Source organism: Malaclemys terrapin, chromosome 3 (assembly GCF_027887155.1).
Source record: "Malaclemys terrapin pileata isolate rMalTer1 chromosome 3, rMalTer1.hap1, whole genome shotgun sequence".
In the NCBI taxonomy this organism is placed as follows: Eukaryota; Metazoa; Chordata; order Testudines; family Emydidae; genus Malaclemys; species Malaclemys terrapin.
The window spans coordinates 116953686-116981557 of record NC_071507.1 but is presented as its reverse complement, the minus strand read 5'-3'; the positions used below and the strand labels follow the sequence as shown (position 1 = coordinate 116981557).

General features: G+C 36.1%; 1 protein-coding gene across 8 annotated transcripts in view; it reads right to left on the bottom strand.

Moving 5' to 3' along the window:
• The window catches only part of TBC1D32 (TBC1 domain family member 32), a 167106-nt gene that overhangs the window by 110072 nt on the left and 29162 nt on the right, over positions 1-27872 (bottom strand). For all 8 annotated transcript variants that reach the window (XM_054023051.1, XM_054023052.1, XM_054023057.1 and 5 more), the window contains 12 exons: positions 25233-25332; positions 24729-24866; positions 23946-24038; positions 23543-23685; positions 22191-22318; positions 20773-20974; positions 14952-15034; positions 12932-13070; positions 12095-12182; positions 7728-7846; positions 6701-6817; positions 3295-3383 (listed from right to left, as the gene is read on the bottom strand). In XM_054023051.1, the coding sequence (XP_053879026.1) occupies positions 3295-3383; positions 6701-6817; positions 7728-7846; positions 12095-12182; positions 12932-13070; positions 14952-15034; positions 20773-20974; positions 22191-22318; positions 23543-23685; positions 23946-24038; positions 24729-24866; positions 25233-25332 (1439 nt within the window). The remainder of the gene's footprint in view (positions 1-3294; positions 3384-6700; positions 6818-7727; positions 7847-12094; positions 12183-12931; positions 13071-14951; positions 15035-20772; positions 20975-22190; positions 22319-23542; positions 23686-23945; positions 24039-24728; positions 24867-25232; positions 25333-27872) is intronic.

The window sequence follows — 27872 nt, the reverse complement described above, 5'->3', positions numbered from 1 at the left end:
ACACTCAAAAATAGACAGTATTCAGCTGAAACGTGTTACTGATGTTATAAAAATGCAACATAAAACTATAGGATACTAAGAATATTTTCATTTTTTCTCAGCTTTAGCCCACTATCCTGTACACTTCCTTATGAGGAATGCATTTTGTGGTCTGATTTTTAAAAGTATTAAAACTTCAGTGACCATCAGTACAGTAAAGGGACAAGTTTAATCAGTTTTGAAAATATAGTTTCCAAAATATTAATATATTGCTTTAAATATATATTTGGGTAAGAAATAGTGCACTGTCTCTGATTTGTGGTGCTTTTGGTCCCACCTAAGCCATCCACTTAAGCCCATAAATACAGAAGAAAGCTATGTAATAAATCATAATGATATTTGTTATGAAGTGTTTTATTGTGGTAAAACACTTGTCAAAACACCAAATTAAGCTTTTCATAAATATTGTAGATATTGTTGACAATAATATATACAGTTTTCTCTTTAATCAAACTGACAGCTTAAAAAAGCATATTTAAGCCACCTGAGATGTCACAAAGAAGGTAGACGTAGACTTTGCTAATTTTTCTTGGAAACCTATTTAATGAAAACTAAATGCCAAGCTTACTACTATGGCTAAATATATCTGAAAAGAAGGTGACAGGTTGCTTAATATAGAGATCATGGCTTGTACTCCCACTTCTGACATTGTATACCCTTATATGAGGTTCAGAGTTTGTTAGAGATCAGAGGACTTAATGCCTCACTTTGGCATTCTAATACATGAAATGAGCAGTGTTGAAAGGCTCTAGAGTGAGTTTCATTTTCCCTTCTTCTAACGGAAGGAAAGTTGACAATAAATGGGGTCTTTGAGGGAAGACAGGAGAAGGGGGGACGTTCGTGGGAGGCTGGGAAATGGTAGATCCAAGGCATCACTGAGGTTATAAAAGGAGCTTAGGTGGCTCCACAGAAAATTATGGTACAGTAGTTAAAGAATATTTTCTTTGATTTCCTAGTGTAGCAGCCATTTAATATGGCTAGCACATTACTTATTTAATATGAATAGCACATTACTTATTTTCCCCTAAAATAATAGTAGCAACAACAACAACAATACTACTATCTAGTTTATATAGAGCTTTTCATCAGTAGGTCTTAAAGAACTTTACAAAGGAGTTTAGCATCATTACTGGTGGAGAAATAAAAATGCATAGGCTTGGAAGAATTAAATGTTTATCAGTAAATGATGATAAATGTTGATTTCACTATATACACATAAACCAACGAAAACATATTTCCATCAGTAATAACTGAAATTTTCAGATAGGCAAAGCAAGAAAAATTGCTGCTTGAGAATTAATTAGAGTTTGATTTAAGGCTATTTACTTTGTACATTTTGACATGTGATGTTGACAATTTTTTGGTTTAATGGTTCTAAAAATAACTTTTTGAATATCAGTGTCTACTGTTATTAAATAATTAGTGTCTGACCCCCTCTCCCATTGTCTGACTACCCATAATTTCCAGGAACTGAGAAAAATGCAATTAACAAAAAAAAAAGATGCTTAACACCCATAATTTTTTACAACAGTGAAAATTTAAAATCGATAAATATAGAAAATATGCTTAAAACTAAATACTGATATCTGTCAAAATTATAAAAAATAAGTATTCTGCTAAGTCTAAAAATGAGACAGTTTGTCTCTTTACATGAATTGAGAAACAGAACAACGTCCCTATTCTCAGAAGCTTTCACTTGCTTTCTGTCCTTTTCATAATCCAGTGCAAAATTTCCTTCTATGCTTCAAGTTCTTCAGTAAATGTTAAGACCCCTCTAATCTATTTAAATAGGTGTTTGTAAAATGGTTTCAAGTGTCATGGTTGTGGTACCCAGGTACACCGGGTACAAGCTTGTTAAACACATTTTTTTAAAGCATTCACAATCAGGTTGGAATATGTGTACTTGTTTAATTTTGTCAATTTAAAAGGAATCAGGGAGTCAGCTGTGAACCCACTCAAAGAGATTAGCTGAAAGTTTTGTCTCTGTGTATAAAACATGCATTGGAGTTCATGATTTTATGGTTCAATGAGCACCCCATTTATTATTATTTTTTTGCAGTGTAGACAGGGCCTTAATGAAAACCACAATATAAACACACAGACAAAACTCATAGTTCCTTTTCAGAACAGCCTGCCCAACTGGGAGTGAAATCCTGGCTCTAGTTGAAATCAAAAGGAGTTTTGCCATTGACTTCAATGGTGCTAGGATTTCACAGTTGTGTCAAAGTAACTACTAGTTTTTCAAATGGTATCTGCGGACTCATCACCTCTACCTAACTTAAGACTCCTATAGTCCTATATTATTTTATGAAACCATCTCTGTCTCCCAGTTTCATAGTACAAGATTGTACTTCTCATATCTCGAAACTTAGTCACTGTACATCTCATACCTGTCCTGCCAGATGAAAAATGTTACCGGGATTATTTGATGTAATCTACAGTACATAGTTCACTATTATTTGCAAGTACAGTACAGATTAATTTACTCTGATATTTTGGTATAAGTGAGGCTATAGAAAACTAACTTTGGACTTTATAAACCATTGGGACCATTATTTTGTCCAATCATTATCAAACTTTTTTTCACAGTATGGATCACATCTTAGTAGAGATACCCTAAGCAAACTATTTATCCTTCAGGCTAGGAAAGAAGAAAGAAAGAAAATGATAGATTGTTATTTCTATTTTTAAATACTTGGAAACCACACAGACACTATATTGATGAGCATCATATTCAGTAAACACATTTAAAATGTTCATTCAAGTTCTAGACATATTACTGGTTCTAGTGGTACCTCCCATTTTAAGCACTGGGAATATTGCTGGAATTGGTAATATAATTAAAACAGAATGAACTTCTGAAATGCATTCATTGTAGATAAATTAAATATATAAAGATGCACATGGTAATGTAAAATCCTCAATTTATTTCAGTATTTTAGCAGGAAGTTTGTTTCACGTGTCATGATGGATGTACTAAATTTGCTTTTCAACCATCCATGCTAAATAACCTTGTGCAACTGCTTTTATTGCATCGGGTACAGGAATATTAAATAAAGATTGGTTTTGTTGGTTTCCTAATTCTGTATAATGCATTTTTCATTCAACCTTTCCATGTTAAAAAATAAAAATAAAAAAATAAACCTAACTGAATTTCACTTTCATGCACAATAAGAAGCAATAATATGGGTTTATTGGAAACCAACAGAATCTTGCTATACTGTATTCTCATTTTGAACAGAGAGTGGATCTTACCTCAGACCAAAGATGTGTGATTGTTCATAATTGAATAAAGAGTGAATTTTAGCTTCTGAATTCAAAATTATAAGTCTGTCAATGACATCCTGAAAAAAGAAGGCATTATTGTAAAATTATCATGCATCTTCTTATATTTCTTACACTTAAGGTTGATTTATGTGTAAAAATACAGCATTATTTTTTCTAAACGTTACAATTTTTTTTTAAGTATTCATGCTTAATGTTCTTATTTCCATTAAAGTCAATGGTGTGGAATCAAGGCATATATCAATAGACAGATAGATAGAAAGATAAAAAAAACAAACACATAACTCAGTTAAATACATATCAAGGCACTGAAATATTAAGCATTTTAAATTACTATTGAATGTTAATATTGGAGTAAAATGGTAAAATGTAAGTTTAGTGTTTTTGAAATATGTAGTTCTTTCCATTTCAAGCTAATTTAATCAAAATTTCAGGTATTAAATAATTCTGTGCATAGAAATACAAGTACCAACTCAGACTAGACCAGGGGTCGGCAACGTTTGGCACGCGGCTCGCCAGGGTAAGCACCTTAGTGGGCCAGGCCAGTTTATTTATCTGCTGACGTGTCAAGTTCGGCCGATCACGGCCCCCACTGGCCGCGGTTCGCCATCCCGGGCCAATGGGGGCGGCGGGAAGCGGCACAGGCGAGGGATGTGCTGGCCGCAGCTTCCCGCCGCCTCCATTGGCCCGGGACGGCGAACTGTGGTCAGTGGGGGCCACGATCAACCGAACCTGCCGCATCAACAGGTAAATAAACTGGCCCGGCCCGCTAGGATGCTTACCCTGGCGAGCCGTGTGCCAAACGTTGCCGACCCCTGGACTAGACAATGGTCCATCTAGTCCAGTATTCTTCTATCTCTAACTATGGTGAGTACCAGATGCTTCAAAGAAAGGTTCAAGAAACCTGATAGTGGACAATTATGGAATAACTTGCCCAATAGAAAAGTTCTGTGGGTTATTTTTGTTTGTTTTTGTTTTTTGCAAACCCTGTCAAATCATCAGTTTGTTTATGATGTGAAGTAAGAGTGTTTTATATGGGCAATTTTATTTTTATCCTACAGTGCTTGACAAAACTGTAAATGACCAGTAGATTGCTCACTGTTTTATCTACAGTTCAGCTTGTATTATCCCTCTCTCTAGTTTGTCTCATATATTGCTTCCAAAGTAATAATTTCATTTTAAAGAATGCACAAAATGCACAAAAATTCCACTGACGACATTCTCTTGGACTCAGATTGGTGTGGTAAACTCAAAAGAACTAAAACCAACAAAATCCTTAGGGGCTTTGTTTGCGTCAAATGAAATCCATTTTTATTTATTTATTAAATTCTGTTTGAGAAGCATGGCCTCGGAAACAGCGGGGAGAATTATTGTCTGACTCTTTAGATCAATGGGTCACTTCAAGACCACATCAGAGAGAAAAATTATGAACCTAATTTCATAAAATCCATAACAACTTGCACTTCGTTTTTTATAAAATAAAGTTACCATTACCAGTAAAATAACATTGGTCAAAGCAGAATCTCTTTTATTTAAAATGCATTCTTATTTAAAGATAGTGGAATCCTCTGACACCAAATTATTTCCCTCCCCAACAGAACAACTTCACTGTAAGTGAAACTGCTACTTTACACTGCAATGCAACTAAACAATTTAACATTTATTCTAAATCACTGGAAATTCGATTTTATTGTATCATTTGTGTATACAAAGATTCTTTTGAATATAATTTCCTTTAACCCCAAGATTGCTGCTGCCTTTTCAGTCAGTTGGTTGGCCATGAACTCAGTAATGTAAATAATTTATAAAGGACTTAATGCAAATTGGCTATTTCTGTGCATAAAGAAAGAGGTGCTGAGGGATGTTTGTCTGACAACTGCAGCCTCTTCTGCCATTGTATGTTTTAGCAAGGAGCCAAGAATGAGGGGTGGAACACTGCAGACACCGGGGTTCTAAAGAGTGACCCAGGGACATCTGAGCCATGGGGGTTATGAGGCAATGGAGATCTGGAGAGTAACCCAGAGAAGAAGTGCAGGTGTACAGGGGCCAAGAGAAGATTCTGGGCTTTGGAGAGGCTTGTGCAAACACCAGGGCTCTGAAGGTGGAGAGAGCATAATTTGGAGAATATATAAGAACTTTTACTACTATCCATGTGAGCCACTATCAACACTGAAATAACACTTCTTTACAAACCTAAGAAATTCCTCAAACAAAAAGCTTTATTAAAAAATCAGTTAGAGGTGTTTTAGAGTATATTCCACCAACCCCGATTCATAAAGCTATGAAATCGCTACTTAAGTCTCACGGAACCCATAGAACCTTCAAACATGATTTTGCTTTCTTCATATTACATCACTTGCATACACTACCCTCAACAAATGACTACTCCCCTCCTATGCCTCACAAAACATGCAATTTGGACTCTGAACACAAATAACTACTGAAAACAGAAAATAGTACCATACTGCCTCATTAATCACATAAATAGTGTTACAAGATTTCAAAATAGTAACTTCCAAACATGACAGACAATTTTACAAACTATTTCCACTTTTAAAAATATTCCCTGCACTAACAGTCATCCAAGACTCTCATGTATAACTAAAAATCTACACCATAAAAATTAATCAAATATTTTAATACAATATTCAACAGTTTGAGCAATTGACAAACATCCAATTGTAACCACTTTGTGTGGTTAGAGTTGAAGTTTACACATGATGTGTAGAAGAGGAGGGCAGGGAATGTGGATAAAATAATATGGAGAATGAGCAATCATTAGCATATATACATAGGACTGGGTAAGGAAGTTACTAGGTAAATCCTGACTTTTTATATTGTGTTGGTAGTTTATGCACTTCAGCAACTCTAACCCATTTTTTAATTAATTTTTTTGTTGAAAGGTTAAATATTTGTCACTACAATGGGTGTGGTATAAGACTACATATATAGTCCCTCCTCCCTCCACTTAATATATATATATATTAAGTGGAGGGAGGAGGGACTATACATACATACACCCACACACATATAATAATGTATGATACAAATATATCCATACATATGCGCATGCACACGCACACACAAAATTAGAAACGTTCATATATATCATTATTATCCCTGGGAACAGATTTATAATACAAGTGAGGAAGGAAAGTAAGACCTTCAAATTATGTAAAGATTTTATATTACCCAATATACTATGTGCATATGCTGCCCTCATGCTGCACACAATAAAAAATGCAAAAATACTTTAAAATATATCATTGAGCAGAAAATAGAGCATGTCTTTAATTATTAACATAATACTTGCTCAGGTAAAGTGTCTAACTACATTGTAATGTTTTGAAAAAAAATCAAAGAAAAAATTACTTACAATAACATTTGTAGGAACTTCACGGAGAGAATATTCTGGTTTATTTGGTATCTCCTGATCACCTATCAGTTCATAAATAGCAGGATAGGATAGCAAATTTACCAGCGCTAGAAAAGACTTAAAAAAAAAAAAAAAAAAAGTTGCTCCTGTGAACTTTTGTATTTATATAACCAAACATTTGATAGCATTTAATTGGCAGTTAATTAAAACAATGTAAAGAACTTAGGCCCAGGTCTCAGCCTCACCCTGCTCTGCAGTGTGAAGTTTAAACAGGCAGAGCTGCCCAACAAAACAGATGTGGAACATTACTCATATACTCATGAGAGATACATGTATGCTAGCATAAGGGTAGTGCCCATGCACCTTGTGAGAACTGTGTGAACTGATGGGTTGTCACATTGCAGAAGCGAATGTCCCAGTGAAAGTTGAGAATTCTTCTATGGGTCTGAATGAAGTACAATTCTGGCAATAAATGTTGAATGATTTTTGAATGCTATACCACTTATATCATCACATGTAAAATTTGGTGGTTTAGATCACCTTGAACTGGTAGTTGTAACTCATTCTAAGACAAAGTAAACGTTATCAGAAAGAGAACTTTCCACTTGAAAGAATGTAACCTCATGTAAATCAAACTAACTGAATATCAAATATAAAATCAAATCATATTCCATCTAAAATATTAGCCAATTTAGGTATACATTTATATGCTGTTCTACAACACTGTTCATAAATCTCAATTTATGCTATTATAAGAACTCATTTGGTCAAGATGATCCTCTATATCACTCTTTTTATGATATTGTTTTAAATGACTTTAAGTGACCCTTGCAATTGTGACCCTCCATATAACACAGGAACCTATTTCATTCAGTCATTGTTTTGCTTGTTGTACTACACCAATTTTGCCTTAAGTGGCTAAATTAGAAGCAATGCTGATGAAATGTCTCATTTAGGATATTAATGAAACCACCTGTGTATTTATACACAGTAGTAACAAATTGCACAAAATAAGATAATTTCTCACCTTCTGACAGCTTCGGTCAATAGGATCTACTGGAGTAGAACTGGGGTGAGTTACTCTAAGATCATCTCTTCCACACTCCAGAACAGCCCATAATTCAGTTATAAGTGCTTTTATAAACCCTAAAATTTAATGTTTGATTTAGTCACAAAAATGCTTAATAAAACAAGTAAAATAAAACTCAAAACTCTTTAAGATTTGGTCCACATTGTATAAAGAGATTGCCTCACGGACTATTCTCCTTTTCTATCCATAATATGGTAGGTACACCACCATCCTTCCCACTGATGATCAAATAACATCATTAGGACAACTACAGCAACTCTTTACAAGGGAAAGTAATATTACTGTAGGTAATATATTTTTCCATTTTTGTTTGTTTGATTGATTTTAAGCGATTAAGTAGCTGGAAACAAAGAAGACCCAGTATTTTGTCACAAACTAGCTCTTATAGACCACAATTTGGGAACCATATATTATACAATATCATTGATTCTAAAGACACAGGATTTAAGACAACTTGTCTGGAAACAATCACTTGCACTTGCATAATAAAGTAAACTGGATTTACTTAAAGAGAGAGTAGTTTTGCACAGCTGCCTGTGCGCAGTCTACTGTAATATACAGGGTTGGATTTAGGGGCAGGCTATCCAGGCAACCGCCTGGGGTGCCGGGCTTTGGGGGCATCGTGCTTGGGGTGCTGTTTTTGTTGTTAGCAACAAAAGGGAAAATAGAAGGTTTGAAGTAAAATGTTTCAGGTATTCAGCTTGTGAATTAATTTTTCACTAACTACCTAGAATGTTTTGAACCTTTGTTGACTCTCGTAGAACCTTCCAGACTTTCTGAGAACTACATTTTCCTTGACCCTCCTAGAATGTTGTCAGCCATGCCCTTGCAGGTATATAATGGACAGAGCATTGCCAATCAGTCAATGAGATATAAGAATGAAGTAAGAGCCCAGTTGCGACATTGCAAACCTTGTTTTATTGTGCAATTGTGAAAGTGTACTTGTGTTTTAAGACTTGAAGAGTGTAAGTAGTGATTAATAAAGGACATATCTATCGAACCCCTATCTATGCAACAATATAAAAGAAATATTGTTATTTCTTTTGCCATGCTTACCATGTAATGTTTGATTACTTTCTAAGACTGCAGAACACAGACTTTTGCTCTCCCTAATACGGACCATTTTCGCCCCATAAGTTAACATTTGTTAACAAGGATGGCTGTATACAAGAAAAGGAAGGTTTTATCTGTTTCTGGTCTGTGGACAACTCTACTGGAAAAGGCCTAACAGAACTGTTTATGAACATTTTGAACAAGAATAAAGCTTCAGGACTGCCGCAGCCAAGGCTACGACAACAGCGTAAACATGAAGGGAAGAAACAGTGGCATCCAGGCAAAGATCCTTATGTTGAATCCAAGAGCTTTTTCTTCATGCCTTGTGGCTGCCATTCCCGCAACCTGACTGTGTCAGATGCAGCATCATCTTCGTTAAATTCAATATCTCTTCGGAGTACTGCAAAGGATATACATCTTGTTTTCAGCATTAACTATCAGGTAGTAGATCCTCATGGACAATGTTACAAATCTGACTGGGAAGTCAGTAAGTGACACTCACTGGGAGAGCCATATTGACAGTGAGGTACCAAATGACTGAGGTTTATGATGCTCTGATGGAACTGATGCAGTTAAGTAAAGCCGTGGCCAGAATCCGACACAAGATGCAAAGCCTGACAAACCAGATCACTGACTTCAAATTTCTGGTCTCAATTGTGGTTTGGCATAATATCCTGTTTCCAGTAAACATTGGAAGCAAGGCATTAGAAACTCAGTTGATGGACATCATGACAGCTACTACTTTGATGAGACGTTGCCTTGATTTCGTTGTGGACTACAGAGACAATGGATTTGAAGATGCCATCACTGCTACCAAAAAAATGGCAGAAAACTTAGGAGTTCAGCCTGTATTCAAGGATACTCATATTGATCAGAGGAAGAGACAGTTTGGTTACGAGGGTAGGGATTAGGTGAAGGGAAGCTTGGAAGAAAAATTCAAGAGGGAGCTTTTTTGCTCACTCGTTGACACTGCTACAGTGTCCATCAAAGAAAGGTTTGGACAAATAAAGCACCACTAAAAGACCTGGGGATTTTTGTCTGACCTTAATAAGCTGCTGGCGGACAGAAAAACTGTACGGACCTTCACCCAGATGCTAACACATGGGGAATGTTCAGACATAATTGATAAAGATCTCTATGTTGAATTGGACAACATCTGTGACATTTGGCAACACCGGAAGCCCTCTCTACTCCAAGTTCTCGAATTCATTCATGATGCAGAGCTCAAGGACACGTTTCCTAAATGTGTGGATAGCTTTGGGGATTCTGCTCATGCTGCCAGTCACAGTTGCAAGTGGTGAGTGCAGCTTTTCAATGCTCTGACTCATTAAAACATATCTTTGATCAATGAAGGTCGACAAGAGATTGACGTCACTTGTTATTTTATTGCTTGAAAATGCCATTGGCCAATCTTTGGAACTCTCTGACACTATGCTTCAGTGTGCGAGGGCAAAGGCGAGAAAAGTGATCTTTTGAACTAAAGGACTAGGGTTAACATTCTAAGGTTGTCACCTACTGTAACACTATTTAATACTGGTCCACCCAGTGCTGGTGCACAGTTCAATTTCTTTATATTAGTACATTTCAGTTATTCTTAATATTAATGTTTCTATAAGCTTAGAGGAAACCAATTTATTTTTTATTTTCTTAGATATGACATGAATAAATACAGATTTACAGTGTGCAAATTTATCATCTTATCTGCCAGGGATAAATCATGCATGCAAATTGTGCATCAAAGTCATGAAATAGGCTACAACTGCAATAAAAAATAAGGTATTCAAAAGTTTAAAAAATGGAGGGCGGACGCCAAAGATGCTCCCCATCTGCGACGTCATATGGTCTAGGGCTAGTCCTGCTAATGTATATTGCTAGCTGATTGTAAAATATGTTAAGAAATCTTATCAATATATATCTTCAAATGAAAATTAAGGGAAAGATAAATAGGAAATACATATCTTCTGAGTACTGTCTACTGTAAATGATAGGCTGATATTTATGACCTCAATCATGTTTGTATAAATGCCTTCTAGTGGGGTGAAGATCTGTGCTGATTCTTTCAGGCATTTCACCTGCCTTCAATATCATTAACCATAGGATGTGTCCTGGCTGCGGACCATAGTAGGACAGAAGGAGTCACTCAAGTTAATCTGTTCCTCATTTCCTGAGAGACTCCAGAAAGTAGTAGCAGATTTTTTTTTTTTTTCCAAATCAGCCACAAGGTTTCTTTTATGTAACATACCATAGGGCTCCATTCTGTTGTGCAGGAACTGAAATATGTATACAGATCATTTTAAAAGATTAATGAGAAAATTGGAGCTGTTGTGTCTTCAGTATGAGGACTAGCTGGCTGAAACTGAACTAAGAACAGATTGAAATAAAGCTTGTGGTTTAGAGACAAACTGAAGAACTGGTAGAGATTATTTCAGCTTCATTCATTGGTGGAGTTTGCCTGTCATACTTTTGCCATCTTAATTACTTCCCCCAACTGATTCTGGATGAACAAACAGAACAGTTGCCAGACAGTTCCATAATCTACTCTGGTTGCAATTTAAGTTATCAGTTTTAATCTTTGAAACACTACATGATTTAGGTGCAGGATATTTGAGCTGTGGTGCCAGTCCCTGGTTTAACTTGGAGAAGCTTTCTGGCACAGCATTTTTAGTGACGAATTCTTGATTCTGGAACTCATTTCCTCACCAATCAGTGGTCCTAAAGAGCTAGAGTTTGTTGATGTTCAGACTTATCCATCTTCCGAGGCTTTTGAGAAGTGAGTGAGTCATGAAGATGGTATATCAGTTAAAGACGCTGGTATTTATTAATTATGATTAGTTGATGAATGAGGAAGGTTTGTGATTTATTACCAGTTTATTTTGTAACATTCATTAATGTATTCATGCATTTAGGTGAAATGATGGATACATTTCTTTGAAATCAAAACAAATGAAATAAAAATAAAAAGAGGAACATTCTTTTACTATGCTATCTTTTAGTTTTGTTTCACAGAATATACAAGATCATATTCTTCCATCTGCAAAAACTTAATGCATAAGGCATTTCTGTACTTAAGAAAAAAAACATTTAAAAGAATAATTTTCCACCAAAAAATCAGCAGGCTCCAAACTAGTCATTACTAGTATTGCATATCTATCTTAATCACATCTGACTTTATTTTGTTTAGAATTCTATTATTTTAATTCATGATATTACAATGTGTTAGTGCCTATGATAAAGTTCACCCTTAAAATTACCTGAACGCTGCAGAGCTACTGCACCTGGAGATGTCGCTGCCATTTGTGTAACCATCACTCCATAACCAAACCTTTCATATCCACTCACCTATTCATAATAAATGTAAGAGATAAAAGAAGTTTGGAGAATACAACCAAGACATTCATATTCTCAAATGTTCTCTTATGTATTTTGACTTGTTCCCTGCAGAACTTTAATTTCTGTAAACAAATGTATCTAGACCAATCAGGGTCAGATTACAACACAAGCATGTTTGTTTAACCAGTAAAGAAATCTCTCCCTTTGCTATTTCAAAGTATAAATAGCATAATATAAAGCATGTGCAACTTCAACACATAGAATAACAACTTTTTAAGACTATAACCTTCCAAATCCTTTGCACCCACCGATTAAGACTAGGGGGCACAAAACCTTTTAAAAATCCATGTGATAACATATTTTGCCTCCATAATTGAATGCATAATTCCCTATGTAATTTGATGTCTGGCATGTTAGATCTTGCCGTTTTACTGGCAACCACTGTACATGTATTTCAATGTACATACATCACTGAGCACTGGTCTGACTAAGGATTAGGTCCCAAAATTAAATGTAGTGTAAAAAGTATCCTTTTGCTTAACATTTTGAGCTAAAAAGTAACAGTGATAATATGACATTAGTATTGACATTTTGTAGAGTTAGAACTGAAATAAAATCAATGCACCATACATTTAGAATGTCAGATTACATTTTAACTCAACTCTTCCAATAAGATAACAGATAAACAATGGTTTATGGTTTTCCCTTCTAATTACCTTAATTAAATAAGTGATTATACTAGACTCTGACATGCCTACCTGGCATTTTTTTGAGAATCTGCTGAACATAAAGGTTACACATTCATTGAGGGCTCCTGTATTCTGAAGCAGAAGAAGACCTTTTGGAGTAGCAGCAAAGTTTAATAAATCATCTAGTAAAGTCTCTTCCCATACCATACTGAAAATGATAGAAAAATAAAATGAATAAAAAAAGATTTAAAAATAAAAGTAGTGAAAAGCAAGAGAAAATATAAACTTTTCAGGTTAAAAAAAAAAATCTACCTTTCACTGGACCTATGTGTTTGGTAGCAAGTTAAACTACTTCTTGGGGGTTAAACTATGTACAGAACAGCTGCACGGTATACAAATACTGCATCGAAATTCAAGATCACAGAAGAGATTTCACATGGTGAGATAGGATGGTCTAGTGGATAGATAACATGACCAAGAGCCAGAAGACTTGGGCTCTAATTCTCAAATCTACTGCTGACTTACTGTGTGACTTTGGGTAAGTCACCTCTCAGTGTCTCAATTTCCCCATCTGTAAAGTGGGAATAAGATTGCTTTCTCACCACTGTAAAGCATATTGAGAGCTACAGTTAAAAGCACTATATAACTGCAAAATATTATTAAAACTGTTTTGTAGGTGTTATATACTAGACATGAAACAATGCTAGAAAATGGGGGCACTGTTTATGAAAATGAGGTACTGTTACATACAATAACCCACATCTGGGTAAGCATATGTGCATTCTTTCCAAACTATTAAAATGTGTCCACTGGAGTCCGGATACTAGTGACTCCATGTCCAGTGAGAAACATTTTATATATATATATGAATTGGTAGGGTGATGGGGAAAAGGTGACTATTAGAAGCAAGTGTGAACACACCCAAACTGTCCTCTACCCAAGAAAGAGAAGCCCAGCATTGAAACGATCTCTCACTAGACACCATCCCATCACCATGGGATTCACCTTGTAATCCGGCTTCCTCAAACACATTGCCTTACTGGATTCTCATTTCTGGGTCTGAGCTCCCTTGGTGGATGTTTGATTCCCACCAGCAGCAGTGACAGATATAAGCAGAAACCCCACTTCCAACAATGGTCAAACACCATCCTAGACTTTAGCCACTGTACCTAAAATCTTGAAGTTATTTCTTGTTTAGTGGGAAGCAAAAGCCTCTTATTCCATAAAAAAATGTCAAATTCAGCAGTTAGGAAGGGATTGTAGTTTATAATTCACTAAAATTAACTATTGATAGGCATCTCCAGCAGAGCACTTCATATAGGGTTCCCTTACTCAACACTGATTTAAAGTCACTACAGTCACTTCACAAAAGGGAAAAAAATAAACCAACAACAAATATTGTAATGACTATACAAATTACATATGGAAGCTTTTAGAAACTATACCACAGCAATTAAAAGGAAAAGAAAGACACACAAGTCTATCGATAATGTTTAATTACATATTTTTATACCCCACATTCACATGCAATATAGAGTTCATGTATTTCTTACCATGTAAAACTTAACATACAAACAACTACTGGGGAAATGAAGTTTGCATTAACATCAAAGGAGGGATGTCTTTTCTCTCACTGTGTGACAGGCTTTTAGTCAGTATTCTGTTAATCTCCCTATATGATGTTTTGAAGGCATTGATGGTATTCTACAAAACAGGATTTTTAACTAATAACACAATCAAAGCCATGAGAGAAAAACTGTCAGCTATTTTGTTTTACATCTTTTAATTCATATTTTCCCAGACAAATTTTGATCCACATAGACAGCAAATTATGAGCCAAATCTATATAGAACTTAGTATAACTACACAGAGCTCGGAAGAACTTCATAACTCAATGACCCCTGTGCTAGGAAGGTCTAAAATGAGAAACCTCAGCTCAAGATATGTACCTTCTTGTAGCTACCAACCTGCTCTTAGCAAAAGCCTAAGAAAACAGATGGGCCTAATAACTGTCCTGAAGGTCAACAAATCTGGGCTGCAGTGGACTTGTGTATTTTACCCAAATATTAATAGACCCAGCAGTACTTACATGTTTTGTGACTCTTGATTTCCTGATGAAATGGAGTCTGCCCCAGGTACAGGAGTAGGAATCCTTTCTGAATGTGAACTAGCCTATGATATAAAAAATATAGTTATTATTACAACATTCTTAGAAGTCCTGACTACCACTAACAAAAAGGATGGAAGGATGGTCCAGTGGTTAGGGCATTAGCCTGGCATTTGGGAGATCTGAATTCAATTTCCTGCTCGGTCAACAGGCTTCCCATGTGCCTGTACACAAGGCACTTAAGGACAAATTTTAAAAGGTAGTTAGGATTCTATCTGCAACTTTATGTACCTAAATACCTTTACAAATCTGGCCCTTAGTCTCTGTGTGTCACAGATTCCCATATGTAAAATGGGGATAAATAGTCCTTCCCTGCTTCACAGAGGTATTGTGAGGATAAAGACATTAAAGATTCTGAGGCACTCAGCTACTATAGTAATGAGCCATATAAGTGCCTCAGTTAGATAAAATAAAATAGATTATATGAAATAAATCCTGAATATGTTTTAAAGGGAATATATTTCAAGGTGACACTATAATTTCTGTTAATAAAATATAGTTTTATTATAGACCTTTCTTTCATAGTTTTTCAATTACTTGACTATTTTTTAAATGACAGTAGCAAAAAAACAAAAACAAAAACTGCTCACTGTAGTACGTGCTTCTGTAGTGGGGAATTACATTGTAATTCTGCTTCTCTAAGTATGTCATTCTGGTAGGAGTCTCACTCCCGGGTCTCAGCTCCTTCGTGTGAGCCAAGCAGAACTTCCCAAGTTTTTGAGGGGTTTTTTGGTCAGTGGTAGCTGATGGAAGCACAAGTCACTACCCCAGCTACTAATGACTGAACATTAACTCTTGAAACCTCCTCATCAGTTCTTGCTTGACCATAGTCAGCAAAGAAGTAATTCACCCAAACAGTGCTACTCCAATCACCATTCCAACTTCAACCCATCCTACATCATTTGGATATGATATCCCGTACTCAGAGTCCCTCCTTTCCAGTTAGGTCTGTTTCTTTTTATTATGTTTTTCCCAAAGCTCTTTTGTCACAATTGACCCAGAAATGTAAATGAGGCCGTGGTCTCCAAATAACCTTTGACTCTTCAATCAGGCCTTTTTTAATGTCCTGTAAATGTTTTTTTTTTCTCAATGCTTTCCTAAAAAAACCCACCAAAACTCCTATGCTTTCCTTTGACAATGGCACTGTATAATTCAAAACACGATGACTGTCACTATACTGAGATATTATCAGTACCCTTTTATGTACTTTTATTATCAGTACCCTCATAACATAAAACCAAATTAATATGCTCCAATATTAATACAAAATAAAACCAAATTAATATGCTCCAAAATAAACGCTTAGATCCAGAATGTCCTGGCATATTGTGCCAGAATTCTGAATCAGAGTAGTTCAATTACATTATTAAACACCTATCTGCCAAGTTGTAAAATACTGTGGAATATTTATCAGAGGTGTGAAAATTTTAAGATTGTTAAGTAAATATTTTCTATATCACTTATTTATCAGCAGAGCGAAAAAATTCTGGAAAAAAATCTGAAAAATTGTAATTCTATTTACATATCTTATATGGTATAGAAAGAAATGCAAATAATATATTTTTCCAATCTTGCTTAAAATAAAACTACACACTCTCTGAAATTTTGAAGATAACTTAGTTTTCTTTTTAATTACAAAATTTCACATACAAAAAGAAGGAACTTTTTTATTCCATTTGCATCTATGGAGATCAGTGTTCTTAACTGTAGGATACTGATCTCTTTACTGCATATTAGCTTTGATCTGATCTGAAGTAAGAAGTACCTTCTCAATCATTGATACAAAATTAAATATCTCAAACAACCCTATCAATGTTCAGAAAAAGTCAACAACTTTGATGGGGATGCTAATGTAAAAGATATCTGATTTTTTTTTTAAGAAAATACTTTATTTAAGATCAATGATTTCAGATTTTTAGGTTTTAAACAATGATGGGGATATTACACTACTTAATCAAATGATAGTGGATGTTACAGATTATATAATTTCAGATGTGTAATTTTGATGAGCATAATGAAGTTATATTGTAACATACACATGATCAAATACATCCATAATATCATTGTGTAGTATGCTATTGCTCTTTCTAGGTCTGTTAACTCTCCTTCTTTTTAATCATGCCAGTATCTGCCCCAGAATTCTACTACTGCCATATACTTGATCACGAGCACTTTTTGGTGGCTTTGCCTGCAGAGTGAAACTGTTCCTTACCTGTCTTACTGAAAAGTGCTCACGTTCAGAAGTGCAGTGCTAAAAGAGTTACTAGAGCGAACAGGTCCATTCGTTGGGAAAGAGATACCATGATCAAAATATTTGTAAGTACAAAAAATTGAGATTTATAAGTGTCCCAACGGCGAGTCCACATATTAGTATTGAGAAAAAGCTGACGCATTTGGGTTATATTTTCAAACTACTTTTACAGTTTTTATTTTGGAGGGTAGTAATGGGATTCTCCCATTGCCCCACTCTTAGCAGCTGTCGGAACCTTGCAAGGATCTACAGGTTTCTTAATGCTGACACACTGTGGAAGTACTCGACATCAGATTGCACCATAAACAGAAGGGAAAAGGGAGTATTGCCCTAGCCAGGGAAACTGGGGTTTGAGCCAGACAGGTCCTGAAAGAGAGAACCCTAAAAACAGCCAACCCTGGGAAAAAGTGCTTAGGTGAGGGATGGCACCCACTGTTACTTCAGAATTACCTTTTAATAATAAACTACTCCACACAATGAGTAACCTCTTTTCACTTTATGAATAAGTAATTTCTGTTTGTTGCTGGGTGATAACTCCAACACCTTACAAAATGGCAATGTGCTTGCCTCTGATACTCCTAGAAACTTTTTAAAAATCATCATATTTATCCTTTAAAACCAGCAACTCCTAATTTCAGAGATGTATCACCTGTTCAAACACTTTGGTACACTACCAATGTCTGGAACTCGTAGAGCTTTTTATAAGTTGAAGCTAATTTTAAGAAACCAGGAATGGAAAACTACAAAGAAAAATACCCAAGATGGCGAAGCTAAAAACTCAGTTTGCTTTACTAGTTTATTCAGTTCATTAGGGATGAACATAGGGCACATTCACTCTGTAATCTCAACTTGGCCTCTGATGTGGGATACAGGAACAGCAATTATATCAGTTATATGTTTGATGGATTTTTCATTCTCAGTATTCTTCATATTCATCTTCTGCACGTCAAATTTAGGTTTTTTGTCCAAATGATGTTCTGTGCTATGACAAGAGAATTTAATGTGCATATAGGTTGTATGTATGCCTAGCTATATCACTTGTAGCACTTCATCACAGCAGGTAATTGAAAATGCCCATCAAAAGCTTGCAAGATTTTATATATCGTAAAAATTAAAAAAAGTAAGACAGACTGTTTAAGCTAGACTGAATAGCATCCTCATCACAAGGATAGACAACTTGCTGAGTTACATAAATTACAGCACAATACATGTAAACTAGTTCACTGAAATCAGCAGAATTCTAGTCCAGCGTTCTCAATGCAACAGACAGCACCAGCTTCAAGATCAACTTTGTGCAATTAGAAATCTAATTTATCATTATAAAATTGAGATTCTGGTAATAACTTATTTTATTTTCACTATTTTGAATAATTAACCTTTGCCTTTCACTGCAGTACCTGTGTGCAACAGGGGCAGGAAATATCCAAAATAAACTTATAATTCAAAGTATCTCTTATTCAGACTTTAGATTACTGTAAATGAATGCTTAAATTTGGATTTGTGACTGTTTATATTACTTTAAATTATTACTTAATTAATATTGCACACACATATATATTATATTCACATTAATCATAGGGTGTATATACAGTAATGTAGTGGAAGCCGTAGCTGTTCCATTCTAACTCCTCTCTTCCCCACATTTTCAGTCTCATATCTTTCTGAAAATTTAACCTTCAAAGCCTTTTTTTTTTTTTCAGGGCTGGGCTGGTTTCTGTCTCTAAGTTAATATTTTGGGAACATTTGAGCCAAAATATTCCATTCATTTCTGAGCATGAAGGAAAAGAAAAAATTCCACCACTTTCCTAATTGAAATATTTCAATGACTTACTTGAAATCAACTCTAGCTTCAAAGTGCTTGACAGAAGAAAATTGAAATTTAGCATGAAAATCATCTTCATCCTCTTAAACATTTGTTTTGACTTAACTAAGTTATGAATGGTTTGACAACTGCACTCTCAGAATGTGCAACAAATGTTTTTTTTTTCTTTTCACGACTATGCTAAGCTCACGACATGCTTAGATAAGAACATGTAGCTCATGTGTGCATGACTAGCCTATCTGAGCAACGAAAATATTAATGAATGAATAGGCAGGGCCATCCCTACCCATACGCAAAGTACACAGTTGCATAGGGCACCAAATTTCCGGGGGCACCAAATTTCCCGGTGCCCTACGCAGCTGCGTGCTGCTCCAGCCCCTGCTCTGCCCCAGCCCCGCCCCTTCCCCAAAGCCCCCGCCTCTGCTCCGCCTCAGCCCCGCTCCTGCTCCACCCCTTCCCCAAAGCCCCTGCCCCACCTCATCCTGCCCCTGCTCCGCCCCAGCCCCGCCCGCACTCCTCTAAGGACTGCAGCAGGTGGCAGGCCTGCACTCAACAGCAGCGGGAAATGCAGCGACCCAGCCCCAGCCGCGCCACCAGTGAATTCTGGGGGGCAGTTGCCCCCTGCCCTCCCCAAGGCTGAGAGCCAGGGGATCAGAGTGGAGTGGGCTGGGGCTGAGTTGCTCCACTTCCCGCCGCCCCGTGAGTACGGGGACAGGCCTGCCCTGCACTCACCGGGCGGAAGGAAGTGGCGCAACCTGGCCCGCTCCGGCGGCTTGTGCTGGGGGGCGGTTTCCCCCCTGCTCCCCAAGCCTGCTCCTGCCACCCCTCCATGGAGGCCTGCCCCCCCCCCCCCCACACACACACACACACACCGCTGGGGTGCTGTGTAGGGCACCAGAATGGTGAGGGACAGCCCTGGAAATCGGGTCACAAAATAGTTTATTCACGGATTATATTGTAAAGTAAAAGCTGCACAGCTCTTCAAGTTTCAGGAGAAGGGCTCTCTAGGACAAGCTTGCTGAGGTACACAAGATAAGAACTTCCTTGTGCAGGCCTCATAGGTGCAAGTGTTAGGAAATCTCAGTTGGGTCTAATCAATAATTTCACAGTTTGAAATTCCCTTTTTTGTGTGTCTTTCCCCATCCCCACCCAAAAAATAGGAAAATTCATGTTAAAAAAATGACTAAAGCTTTTTTTTGTTTGTTTTAATTTTACAAGACCAGGAACCAAGAGTGGCGATTAGAAAAGGTTGGCCATAGAAAGTGATACTTTGAAATCTTCCTTTGACATGCGATGAGCACTGACCAGTGGCGAGTCACAACCCCAGGGGAGTTCTTTCATGGACAATTGTGAAAAATAAATTAATGTGTGGACAACTGAGGGCAGCCTATATACCTCATCAAGTATGGTATAAAATTTCCCAGTTTAATCCAAAGGCATAAAACTTCCAAGTTATAAATGGGATCCTGCCATGCTCGCAGATGCATAGACTCAGGAATGGGAATTATCTGTATAGCACAATGTTGTACAATAAAGGGTCTTCTCAAGCATACCAGTGTCCCTACTACAGTGTAAATTAAATATAAAGGATTTAATCTGAAGAGCAATAGAATAGTAAAGATATATTTTTATTGTTCACAAAAAACTTAGGTTTGCAATAAGCTAGTTACCTTCTTCCAAGCGTCAGCAATGGATTTATGCAAATCATAAGGAATCAGCACCTGCAGACCTTCACAGGTACCATACATCTGACGACACACAAAAATGAAAGCTCCTTTAAGGGCTGGCAACATCTCGGTTCCAGACAAAACAGAAACATTTTCATCAAGGAGTTTCTTTGTAAATTGAACAATTGTATGGGCTGCTGTAAGACTAGAAACAAAATAGCCCTTTTAAAACATTGTTTTGTAGTCACTAATAAACAGCATAAAATGAACCATTTTGATTAGCTCATGCAATTTCTACAGCAGAAGTGTAACAGGACTGCTGGGAAGTCCTAGGGGTTGAAGTCATGGCCCCTTGAAGTTAGCCCCCAGCCCCCGCCCCCCCCCCCCCCCCCAAAAAAAAAAGAGAAAAAAAAATTGTTCCAATCTCAGTCAGAGGAAAATAAAGATCACTGTGCACTTTCCTTTGGGCTACAGATCCAAACAAAACAAATGTGGAACAGATTCTGTCCACCTAGTCCAAACAAGGGTGGATAAAAATTAATGATTTTTTTTAAGACAAAAATGATTTTTTACATTTAAATCAAATTATCTTAATATAAATTAAATACATTTTTCTCCTTTAAAATGCTAAGGACTCAATTTACTATAATCTATTACTATCATTTGAATTAAATTTTAATATGTATATATTCAAGCAGTATTGTTTGCTGACGAAATTTTAAAGAAAGCCAAGTGACTGAACTGTTGGAAATCACTGGTTAAGCATCTAGAACCAGGTTTATTGAAGTGCTAACCCAGCTTTTGACAGTAGCTACCTCTGCTGCAGATACAGTGAGACTATTTACTTCATTTCAATTTATTCTACTAGTTCGGTTCAGTGACTAACTCATTCAAAATTAAGAAACCAGCTGGGAGTTGAAAAAGAAGGAAACCTCATTTTCCTCAATCAATCTATTAATAAAAACAAATTGTGAGAAGATGAGATCTACTATTCCTAAAATCTTAAAGGACATAGTGACCAGAAACAATCAGATCAACACACTAACTACAGATTATATAAATATATTTTGTTTAAAATACAAAACATATTTGGTAAACTTACTTTGTTTTTCAAAGTTGTTTTATTCAACTAATAAAACCATTTAGAAATGTTGTTTTGGGGCATTTTCATTTAATTCCAATTTACAGACACATGCAGCTTAACACAGATAACAAGTAAAAAACTAATCTAGTAAAAAAGTGCATCATTCACCATTTTTACATAATAAAATGTAAATATTAAGAATTTGAGAAAATATATGTTAAGCTATATAATTGCTGATATAAGCAAATAAATGTGTATAGATATTTAAAGCAAAAACAAAACATATGTCCTTTATAAATAACAGGGAGTAACATAATTTTTTAAAGTACTCTCTTACCTATCCTTTTTGGCAGAGTTCATGTTTCCTCCATAAAGGACAAGAGAAAGGCCATCTTCTACAGCAGCAATCCTTGCCAAAATATCAGCTATATGTATTAAAGAGGTTTCAGGGCAATTTATATATATCTGTTTTGTTAAAAAAATACATTAGTTATTTAGGTAAATGGCTTATAAAGTTTCTTTTTACATTTGTAATATGTTTCTGTAAAATATGCTTGTACAAGTCTGACTCAGGTCTTTAGTGACCAATGGTCACCCTTATGGTGGATGTTCAATGGCCTAAACCCGTGATACTCAAACTGAAGCCATATCTACACTATTGGCTAAATTGGCACTGCTGCGATTGATGCAGCGGTGTTGATTTAGCAAGTCTGGTGAAGACACACTAAGTCAATGGGAGAGCGTTCTCCCATTGACGTCTGTACTCTACCTCCCCAAGAGGCAGAAGCTATGTCGACGGGAGAGCATCTCTTGTCAACATAGCACGGCGGAGACACCACTGTAAATTGATCCAAATTACGGCGACTTCAGTTACATAATTTACATAACTGAACTAGTGTAACTTAGATTGATTTATAGTGCTAGTGTAGACCAGCCCAGATGCTTGCGAGCCACAAGTGGCTCTTTAATGAGTCTTCTGCGGCTCTTTGCAACACATGATATTAAAACACTGTGTGATTTAAATATTAACCAATTTAAATTATTACTAATATAGTAAAAGCAACCTGATTGGTTAATCAATTAAGTTATTAATTTATTTGCTATGAGTGTGCGTGTCTGTATTACTATAGTAAATGGAACAATGAATTCACACTACAGTGGCTCTTTTGGATAATGTTGATAGCTAATTTGGCTCCTGAACCACTGAGATCTGAGTTTCACTGGCATAAACAAAATTAATAAATGGCCTCTGTTCAAACTGAAGCACGTACACATCCACGTTTAATGATACTGCCAGGAAAGATTTCAAAGAGGTAGCCTGCTCCTGTATTTTCCAATCCATGCATCTGATGAAGTGGGTTCTAGCCCACGAAAGCTTATACCCAAATACATTTGTTAGTCTCTAAGGTGCCACAAGGACTCCTCATTGTTTTTGCCAGGAAAGAGTCCATGGACTGAATCAGCATGGAGAATGGACTATCCATACACGAAAGGTGATACTGTAATGAAAATAAACTATACCAATTAAGCACCTTTATAATGGATAACAACATCAACACTATCAGGTTGCACTGATTTCCAATACCACAAGAATACACTTCAACAAAATATTGATTTTTCTCACACATCTCTTTGATATCGTAAGATTTAAACAAACATTTCAAGTTTATTTGGGGGAACACTACAAACCTCTGTTCCATTCAGTAAATTATGAATGGGATGCAGAAGTGCATCTATCACCGTATTAGAATATAAACATTCAGTAGCACATTCAGTTCGGTCACACAGAATTTGTAGCACCTCTGTAACAAGGATTGCTGGAGAATAATTGCCTGTCAAACACAAGAAGTATTAGTTCATATTTTTGATATAAATTAACATTAATATATTATCATAACTTTTACCCAGATGCTTACTTGAGTCATCTTCAGTTGGGTAATATCCAGTCAAGAAAGAAAGAAAACAAAAAAAAGTTTGCAAACTGTTATTTAAAATGTCCAAATTAAAAGTAACCAGATACAAAAGGTATTGAATTCTTCCTTTATTCACAAAGTGATACAATTAAGAAATGAATTAAAAAGGGCAATATTACCTGTGTGCACTGTCAGAGTTGTCTTTGGGCAAGTGGGAGAGCAATAAATAAATCGAATAAATAGTACCAACAGGTCAGTTAGGGATATGAAATCTACAAAAATCATAAAGGAAAAAAAGGAGTCTATAAAATAAAGCATTATATTAACCTCATAACAAAAATGAACTTTCTAGACATAGGTAAGCAACTTCTTGTTTTATTGTGATTAACGGCTTTATCTACAGATGACACACTATAATAATTTTGGACTGTAGCCATTTAGCTAACCACTGTAAATACTTCCAGATCATCTTATATGGCTTGATCCTCTCCCATTTAAATCAACTGGACTTTTATCACATCTTCTGTGGAAGTAGGAGGTGACCTATAATTTAAAGGTATTGAATACATGTACGATATTTATGAATAACTGGACAAACTCCATCAAGTTTATTACAAGTTGAAGTTAATTGTAAAGGGAATTTTCCATAAATTTGCAACAAGACTGTGGATTTAACTTATTATCTCAATGTCGTCATAATTTAACCATTCTTAGTACATTAACTGCTCCATTACTACTTTCACTACTCAGACAACAATACAAATTTACTTACTATTAAGGATGAAGAAATTAGGCCCCATGCTCAATTTTAGCCACACTATGTCTAACAAAGACTCCCAGTTACAGAAGTGCTGAATAATAGGAACAATCTCACTAACATCTACAATACCACATTTGAAACACAGCTTAACTATAAACACATTGTCATTAAACACCTTCCTTTTTCCTCCACTTGCCCATACCTTTTCTATTTTCCAGCTGTACAGGAAACAGATTTCTGCCTTGTTTATATATCAATAATCTTCCTAAAAGGCACAGTGAATGAACAAAATAGATATACTGTAATTCTTGTCCTGAGTAGAAAGTCGTCTGGTTATTGCCTTAAAAAAAAAAAAAAGAACATTTCTCACAATTCGGTTATAATTTTCAGTACCATACCTGTCTATTATGTATTCCTGTTTGAACCATCAATAAATGTGTAGTACAACATTTGTAAAGGAAGTTTCCCAGATAGCATAAATAAGCAAATATCACTGAAATATACTTTTTTTTCCCATTTCAAGTGAAAAAGACAAAGAGCTATTTCAAAAGATTATATATAAAGAGATTTTTGTGGGGTGAAAGCGTGAGGGTGTATTCTTCTTTTGCCATGTGGAGCTCAGATATCACAGTAATAAGCATAGTATAAAAATCTAGGTTTTATACATACATATAAAATTGTACAACATAATAAAATAATTACTTACTCCTGTACTGCTGGGGCAAAACATTAACTCTAGAAGTTGCATCAACTGCTGATTCACATGATTCAAAGTAGTAAACACACTGCTGAACAGATGCATTAATCTGAAAAAAGCACAATACAATAAAACTTCCAACACCTCACAATAAATTAATTCTCCTTTAGATCCAAGTATTGCCTCTTAACAACAGGGCCTGAATTTTCATATGATTGCACATAGTTTAAAATGAATCAGCCATTTACCAAAAGGAGGGAAAATCTTCCAAAGCAATGTAAGTGCCACTGAAAAGTCCATAATGTTTATCAATAGAAACCTCAGATCTACAGGTATCAAAAGGATTATTCTGCGAAAAGGGTACTTTATGAAAGCTAAGAGAAGTACAGTATTTAGTGTTATTCAGGAAAATTGATATGGAAACTGTGTGGTGGAAATTATTTCGGGATGTCAAGAAGTTCAGCAGGTCAATCTAAATCACAACATTGTCCAGTTATACTGGAAGAAGGACAAAAGACACTGGGTATGGTTTAATCAGCCCCCAACTTTATTATTAGATGTCTGAGATAACCCGGCAGATAAAATAATATAGTGCAGGTAACTCCATGTTCATTTCAATATCTACATGGGGGCTTCCACCAGCCTCCCTTTTTCCAGCCAACCCATTGCTGCTCCACCTGGTCTGGTGAAAAGGGGCTTCTCTTGCTGAGCTTGCCCTTATCAACTCCCCAGCTCTTCCAGTCCCTGGGGGAGGAGTCAACTGACCCCCGGTGATTTCTTTCTTTTCTTAAAGTGATATACCCCTTCTTTCTGCAAGCCAGACAATGCCTCCCCTCCCACCGCTTAACTAAATAAAAACATGTTACAGAGTAGCATCTTAAAGATGTCAGGAGAATAAGCTACATATGTCCAAAAAGCCAACTGCTTTCTTTAACTTATCCCACATTTTAATCACCCTTTTAAAATAATTTCACTCATGGTCTCTTTTCACTTTTAATTGCCATGTTTTTTTCCTGCTTCAAAAGGACACCTAATCTGGTCTTCAAAGCCTCAAATTATTTATTCTTTTTCTTCTTCCTCCCAATGTACCGTACAAAGGTGTCTATATTACTGAATATGACTGATCAAATTCAGCACTGGCTTAAATGTGTATGCTGGTATAAGCTAGATATTTGATTAAGATGATCTGAAAGTTTGTGGTCAACATTTTCAAACCTATGTGCCTAACATTAGGCTTCTAAATTGATGTTTAATTATTTAAATAAGTGGCCTGATTTTCAAAGGTAGAGAGCACCTGCAGCTCGCATTGATTTTGATGGAATTAGTTGGTGGCCAGCAATTCTGAATATCAACTACACCTCTACCCCGATATAACGATGTCCTCAGGAACCAAAAAAATCTTACCGCATTATAGTTGAAACCGCCTTATATCAAACTTGCTTTGATCCGCCAGAGAGCGCAGCCCCGCCCCCCCGAGCACTGCTTTACTGCATTATATCCAAATTCGTGTTATATTGGGTAGCATTATATCGGGGTAAATATATTTGATTTAGGTGCTTAAATATGGACTTAGAAGCCTAAGTTTTGTCATCAAAATTTGAAATGTTTGGTCAGAGGATCCATCTATACTAGTCAAATGTATCAGTCCTGAACAATATTGCTAGCACTGATGGTATCTGCAAAAGGCTAGCATGTTTATGCTACCAAATATTTTTTTGTTTAAAAAAAAGGGTTTTCAACACACAGCACTCTACTCAACAGGTGCTGCAATCAAAACTGCAGATGTACACCTGCCCAGAAACGTGTTTTTGAAATTACTAAATAATGCAAGAGTAGGCCTGAAGTTATATTTGCAATTATTATAATACCGGGGTGCCAACGTGTCTCTTTTACTATTGAAACATGTATTGCATATACATTGAAAAAAAGTAAAATAAATGCACAACTTGGTAGTGGGCCTAACTTATATTTATGGATCATGTATGTTTAATTTTACTGTGTGTACACTTTATATTATGAACTCTTTGGGGCATGAACCACATTTTCCTAATGTTTTCAGAGAGCCAAGCATGATGTTGGTACACAACTAATAAACCTAAATGCACCTGATATAAAAGGTATTTTTATGTTTTTTCTGAATTTTATTTAATATATTATAATTTTATCATTTTTATATATATATATACACACACACACACATCTCTTCATTTGTATTAACCTATTTTTTAAATTACAGCCCCGATCCTGCAACACGTTCCATACATGTGGACCCCCCACTGCATGGAACCCACTGAAATCAGCAAAGCTTCGTGCAAGTGCAGGGGCTCACAGTTTCAGAGTCAATTGCACCTTTGACTCTCCTCCTGGTCTTCCTCGTGGGCACGCACTCAAGGTTTTAGGCTTCCCAGCTGTCATCTCTTTTAGGGTGGGGACCTGCATCTCTCTCCCTTGAGACTGGGGGTTTAGGTTTGCAGTCCCTTTGCAACTCACTGTAATTTTCCAGTAGATTTGACCAGGAGCCAGAACCTGAGGTTAACTCTTTCTTCAGGGGCTATAACAGTATACACCAACTACCAACCGGTCTTCACAAAGCAAATTGCATTTATTCTTCAAGCAAAAACATTACAGAGAAAACATATACAACCAAAA